At 48.7% G+C, this 6433-nt stretch overlaps 2 protein-coding genes across 2 annotated transcripts in view; one reads left to right on the top strand and one right to left on the bottom strand.

Moving 5' to 3' along the window:
* CONPUDRAFT_78424 (uncharacterized protein) overlaps positions 1 to 2074 on the bottom strand; it is a gene marked incomplete at both ends in the record, with an annotated part of 4140 nt that extends 2066 nt beyond the window's left edge. Inside the window, 6 exons of the mRNA XM_007777712.1 lie at positions 69 to 351; positions 493 to 1130; positions 1192 to 1229; positions 1330 to 1452; positions 1502 to 1836; positions 1883 to 2074. Of these exons, the coding sequence (XP_007775902.1) occupies positions 69 to 351; positions 493 to 1130; positions 1192 to 1229; positions 1330 to 1452; positions 1502 to 1836; positions 1883 to 2074 (1609 nt within the window). The remainder of the gene's footprint in view (positions 1 to 68; positions 352 to 492; positions 1131 to 1191; positions 1230 to 1329; positions 1453 to 1501; positions 1837 to 1882) is intronic.
* A 2516-nt stretch (positions 2075 to 4590) lies between these two features.
* CONPUDRAFT_68163 (uncharacterized protein) overlaps positions 4591 to 6433 on the top strand; it is a gene marked incomplete at both ends in the record, with an annotated part of 4445 nt that continues 2602 nt past the window's right edge. Inside the window, 5 exons of the mRNA XM_007777711.1 lie at positions 4591 to 5274; positions 5323 to 5501; positions 5552 to 5720; positions 5769 to 5914; positions 5966 to 6357. Of these exons, the coding sequence (XP_007775901.1) occupies positions 4591 to 5274; positions 5323 to 5501; positions 5552 to 5720; positions 5769 to 5914; positions 5966 to 6357 (1570 nt within the window). The remainder of the gene's footprint in view (positions 5275 to 5322; positions 5502 to 5551; positions 5721 to 5768; positions 5915 to 5965; positions 6358 to 6433) is intronic.

Raw genomic sequence — 6433 nt, 5'->3', positions numbered from 1 at the left:
AGAGTGGTCAGGCGACAGTGTTTCTGGTATACTCTGTCTCGTCTTCGGAACACTGGGCAGGGACGTACGTTTGCTACATTCAGCAGGATCAAAGATGAAGCTGTCGTCGTTGTCGTTGTCGTCATCATCATCATCATCATCATCATCATCATCATCATCATCATCATCATCATCCCCAGTACTGATCACAGAGCGCCGAACGAGTTCACTGCCATCATGGAGGTAATCAAATTGTTGAACAGTCGGCTCTGAGGTTTGTTCTGGCGCAATCGCCTCTCTGCCGGATTCATTCCCTGCTTGGTTAGCTGCGACTGAGGGAATCGTCTTCTGTCTGGGCCTCGGCCTTGGACGCTAAGCGAGTCATCAGTATTCAAACCCTATTAGAACCAGCTCGATTTACCATGGGTTGTGTTGAGCGACTGCAGTCTGGCGTTTGGTGCTGCTGTGAGAGTTGTCACTTGACTGTGCGCCATGAGCGCCGAATGTGCGTACCTGAATCGTGCCGGCAGGTGCTGTGTCAACAGGCACAGGTGCCGGCGCCGATGCCACTGGTGTTGGGTTAACTTCAGATGGTCCTGAATGTACACTCGTGATCCCGGCGTGTGGATGTGCGTTCGGCGCCGGTGTCCTCGGGTCAACATCGGCTTCATCTGAGCTGTCGTCTTCATCATCTGGCACAATGGGAGTTTCGGGGGTTGCAACTGCATATGGATCCATCCGCAGTGAGTGACGGAACCGAAGGGGGACCTTGTTTTTGGATTCTCTGTCTCGCCAATGTGCGAACAATATGAGTATTTCTGCTTCCTTCACATCGCTTGGCTCCCTGACGCCGAACACGTCAGAAGGAAAGTACTTGCTGGTTCCAAAGTAGTGGCGGGGATACTTCTCCATATTGCCCCACGGCGGAACACCCTTCACGCGCAGAGTATCATGCCGCCAGACTCGCGTGATGTATCCTCGAAGCAGGCGTTGTAAAGTTTTAGTCTTTTCCTTCTCCGGCGGGTTTGGAACAATGGGAAATCCGTCATCCCTTGTTGCGATGAGGGAACAGGCATCGCGTGATTTTGGTACTGTGACCTGCGCCGGATCCGCTAATCCTTCCGGCGCCGACTCGCCTGGGAGAGGACCGCCTACTCACTAATTAATGGTGATACGCCGAAACAAACAACGTAACACAAACCATTGACATACCGGCGCCATGTTTTCCAGAAGGGCATTTCGCGAACCCGCTGCGGCAGCATCGGCTCGAATGGTGGGTCACAGGCACGTATGGTGTCAGAACTTGGAAAACATCACAGGGAATCCATGAAGTATGTGGCTGAAACTTACTGGCCGAGCTGAATATCTCCGTTCACATTCTTCCTGCCGAACAAAAAAAATACACGGACGCCATGGGCAACCGCAGACCACTCTGCAAACTCAGCTGCCCCCTTCAGCCACTTGGGAAATTCGCTGCCCCCAATGGTTAGCGCTTGGTATATCCCTGGATGGAATAACTTACCGCTCTTGTATCTCTGGAGGCGGGCCCTCTTCATTCCATTTGGCAGCCTTTCTCATAAACGCTTCCTTTGTGGCCTGATCGAGTTTGTTTTTGCAGTATTCTGTCTGCGCCCTGCTGAATAATCCCATGTACTTGCCTCTCCAAACTGGCGGCATTGGGATATCGGAATGTTCGGTCGCCCATGTTGACGCAACCAGAGACATGATTTGCGCCTGGTGCTCAATCTCGGCAATACGTACCATAGTCCACTTCTTGCCAGACCTAAACTTCCACTTAACCTCGTCACCAGGTGGAGTTGCCTCCCTGTTATCGCGGCCAAACCACTCGCGAACCCTCTGCTCAATGTTAACACCTATCCTTTACCACATTGCCTAAACTCACCTCCACCATGTCATTCAGACCCTCCCCATTGCTGACGCCCTCCTCATTGAGTAGTTCTCTAGCTGTACTTTCAATAATATTGGCTTGGTCGTCAGGATCATCTTCACTGCTTGCATTCCAGCTGGTGAGGGAGCGGTTGAGAATTAAATGACACCTTGGGGAGAACCCATCGAGATCAGTGTTGTCAGCCATGGCTGAACCGGAGAAAACGAAAGAAAGAAAGAAAAACACGCGTTGGTAGGTACCACCATTGAGCTGTAGCCGACCCTGACTGCATGTTCAGGGTCTGCTCAACCACGGCTGACACCCCTATCTGATCCTTCATTCGAAGGTTTGAATATCAACGCCGGCCTCAAAGTTGGCGAGGCATCAGGGTATATGCCAAACCCTTGTTATGTGAGTCGGCAGCGTATGTGAACACGGCCCTGGAAGACGCCGGGTGCAGCAACGGTGCCCCCATTTACTTCCACCATAGGCACTGTGATACTTGTCCCGGCGCCGGCAGACACCCCCAAATTCTGTGGCCAGTTGTACAGTTGCACTGGTTTTGCTCACCTACCAGGATGTTAGAATCCGGTACTGTACCTTATCTCAATGCATTGTGTACTGGTTCATCCTACACTGCTGAGCTTATCTAAATCTAATAATCACCTTGCAACCACAGTCCATGTTTCAGTTTTCTCCTCATCTCTCTTGTACTTTACCTTATCTCAATGCATTGCACACTGGTTCATCCTCGATGGGCATCCTGTAATAAAGCAAGCATTGAAGTTTGGTGACATTGACACCCAAGCCAGTTTGTTGATCCCACCCAGCATCGCCAAACTCTTTTGCAAACTCAGCCTAGGTTGGCACAAGTGTCAGTGCTGTCCAGGTGAAATGCCAGCCTATGCTGCTGAACTTATCTAAATCTAATAATCACCTTGCACCCACAGCCCACATTTCAGTTTCCCCCTCGAATTCCTTGTACTGTACCTTATCTCAATGCATTGAGTACTGGTTCATCCTTTATGTGCAATCTGTGATAAAGTTACAAGTTCTGATAAATGGAGATTGTGAGGAAGACATAGGTGGTGTGCTTCTTGATAAGTCTCAAGGGTAAGGCAGGAACTAAACATCACATCTTGTTATCCACTCCTTTCATCCATTTGGCACAACATCTGCCTATCAGAACTCTTATCAAGGGAAGCACAAGGAGCTGTTGATTATGGAATAGTGATGCCTCCTTTATAATATGATAAACGAATATTGTGCCAAACAGATAGAGTGGATAATCAAGATGTGATGTTTAGTTTCAATCTTTTGCTTGAAACAAGGAGCATACTATAAATGTCTTCCTAACATAGGAGAGATGCACTGTTCCATAATCAATGCCTCTGTATGCCTCTTTTGATATGTGTTCTGATAAACAGACATTATGAGGAGAAAATGTGTGCTCCTTGATAGGTTTCAAGGAAAAGGTTGAAACCAGGCACCACATTTTAATTATCAACCAGCACTGTTGCAATTAATTTTGTACAATATCCATTTGTCAGAACTCATATCAAAGCAGGCATAAGGAGGTGTTGGTTATGGACAAGTGCATGCATGCTTGATATAGCTTCTGATAAATGGATATTGTGAAGAAGCCATTCATGATGTGCTACTTGGTAAGGTTCAAAGGAAATGTTGAATGCAAACATCATATCTTAATTATTCGCCCCTTTTATCTGTTTGGCACAATTTCTGTTTATCAAAACTTGTATCAAAGGGGCCATCCACTGTTGACCAGTCAATACCTCCTCATGTCTCCTTTGATGTAGGTTCTGATCAACAGATGCTGTGTGAAAGAGGTAAATGCAGTAATCCCAGTTGATAATTAAGATATTGTGTTCACTTTCAACCTTTCCCTTGAAATTACTAACGAATACCCAAAGCTGTAGTGCCTACAAAGTCAATGGATCCAAACTCCTGTCAAAGAAATGGATGTTGAAATAACCGGACTTTATGTGGGCCGATTGATGGACATGGCAAGAAGACTGCGCCGATCCAATACAAATTTGCCTTAAATGTGATTCCTCTGCAGTATAGGTGTCACCAAATTTACCATTGCCTTGGGTTTGATTGCCGAACCGAAGGCTTCACGAGGCACATGAATGCAGGGAAATAAGGTTTGTATTGAGATGCATCAACATGAGAAAATGTTTCCAGAATCAGCCATGTGTGATGGACACATGGATCAGCGCCAGTGAGCTAATGCTGCAATGGCAGAATCACCAAGCCTGGGCAAAGGGCAAATACACGTGGTAGTGCATTTCGGGTCACAGCACGCCTTGCTGGTATTCGCCATATTGCTGTTCCTCCTGCTTCACAACATGGACTCTGGTTCTCGCCCAAACAAAAGAGCCAGAGTGTTTGAACCTGATCCCGTGGATGCTGGACAAGTTGAAAATGTCGTATACATGAAGCCAGTCAAAAAACGAGGTAAATCTATTCTCAAGCCCAGGGTGCAAAAAGAGGCCACCACGTCACAACATACATCAGCAACGCAACCTCCCCAAGCCCCGCCAGTCGGCCTACAGCCACAACCAACAATTCCATCATCATTCCTCTCAGACGACGCAGCCAACTTCGATGATGACAGCAGACCGAAAAATGCGCGACCGAAGGAGAAATGGGTGAGTTTAAACACTTATTCGTGTTTTCCACCAATCTAATGTGCATATTAGAACCAAGATAGGTTCATGCGGGACTGGATTCCTCACGAACACAAGTACCTGCATGAAATTATTACTCTCGACGGCGCCCGAAAATCAACAACGTGCAGCCGATGCGGCGCAGGTGCAGTCACCTGGAGGTGTCTACTCTGTCTAGGGGTACCCGAAGGCTGCAAAGCATGCATCTCCCAAACCCACGCCCGACTCCCATTCCATGAATTTGAGGAGTGGCGGGAGGATCACTGGTCTTCTTCGGCTGCCAAGGATTTAGGTATTGTCCTGTTTATGGGGCACAATGGTCTGAAATGTCCCCGCGCCGGGGTCGGCGGGGTCTTTGAGGCAGAAGATGAGGACGAGGGATTGGATGCAGGCGATGGCGATGGCGGCGCCGATGACAAACAGCGCGCCGAAGCTGACCGCAAGCGGCCCAAGACGGCGTGGATGACTGTGGTTGACATTTCCGGCGTCCACCGATTACCGGCGCTGTGGTGTACTTGCCCTAACTCGGCGCCGAGGGACTTGCAACTCTTGCAAATGCGTCTCTACCCGGCCTCTACACAGCGGCCCCGGACGGCGTTCACATTTGCAGCCCTGCACGACTTCATGATTTCAAACCTCGAAATGAAAGTTCCCGCCAATGCTTACTTTCGCAAGCTGCGCTACGTCACAAATGAGATGATGCCAGATGACGTTCCTGTATGTCTAGCTGCGCCGGTTGTACTTATAACTGATCATCGTTTGTAGGATCGTTACCGGGAGTTGGCTCGTTGTTACAGGCAATGGATCCGTTTGCGAACCCGTCAAGCCCACGGCCATGGATATAACCAGCCAGCAGAAGAACAGGCCGTAGGCTCCATGGCCCATTTCTGCGTTGCCTGTCCCCAGCCTGGTAGAAACCTGGCGCCGGACTGGAAGACCTCTGGGTATGTAGAAGTATTCAATGTCATGATACGCCGTTGACATCTATGTGTAGTCCAACATGGCTATATTATAGACAACTAGTGATAGACGGCAACTTCAAACAAGTCAATGTTCCAATGCAACATCCAGAAAATGACGTTCAGCTTGCAGATGGAATGGGCTACACCGTAGATCAAGCGAGGTATGAAGAACATCTGGCAAGTACGACAGACAAGCCAATGGTGAGTGCCTTAACCCCAATACTGAGTGAGACCTGACACCGGCGCCAGCGATCCAGCTGCAATGACCATCGGGCAGTATCGTTGTCCAACCGGCGCAAGAAGAACTTGCGTGTCACAGGTCTGGTGGCCGTGGCATGTGCTCGTCATGGCTGTTTTCTGCCGAATACTGTTGTTGATTTGAAGCTTGGCGAAAAGTGAGTACCACATTCATTGGTCACCGGCGCATCCTGAAATCAAATTTGCAGACAGTCCGTGGTGGACTTTGCCATTTCCATGGCAGGCATGTCGGACGAAGAGTTGCTTGGATTCATTTTCATATATGACATCATTTGCCAGTACTTCATCCACTTTCGTCGGCGCTTTGGACATTACCCGCACATCGCATTTCCTGAAGATGTGGATGTTGTACCCGCCATTGGTTTATTTCATGTCCATGGCCACAAGGATGAATGTGTTGCAAGATACTCGCCCAACTACATCAGAGGCATGGGGAACATCGACGGCGAAGTCTTGGAAACTCTATGGGCAGTTTTGAATGCTATTGCCAATAGCTTTCGCAACATGTCGGCGTCTGGAAGAAAGGATCTGATGAATGCCCAAATGCGATGGTCTAACTTGCGAAAGATGTTAACATGTGGTAGGCAGTCCTTTGTTTGAGCAGGCATATGTTGACATGTCAATCTAGTGGAGTTGACTATCAAGCGGTGGCGCAC

The sequence above is a fragment of the Coniophora puteana genome, assembly GCF_000271625.1.
Source record: "Coniophora puteana RWD-64-598 SS2 unplaced genomic scaffold CONPUscaffold_29, whole genome shotgun sequence".
NCBI lineage: Eukaryota > Fungi > Basidiomycota > Agaricomycetes > Boletales > Coniophoraceae > Coniophora > Coniophora puteana.
The sequence above is the reverse complement of the archived record's forward strand: the minus strand, read 5'-3'. Positions and strand labels throughout refer to the sequence as shown.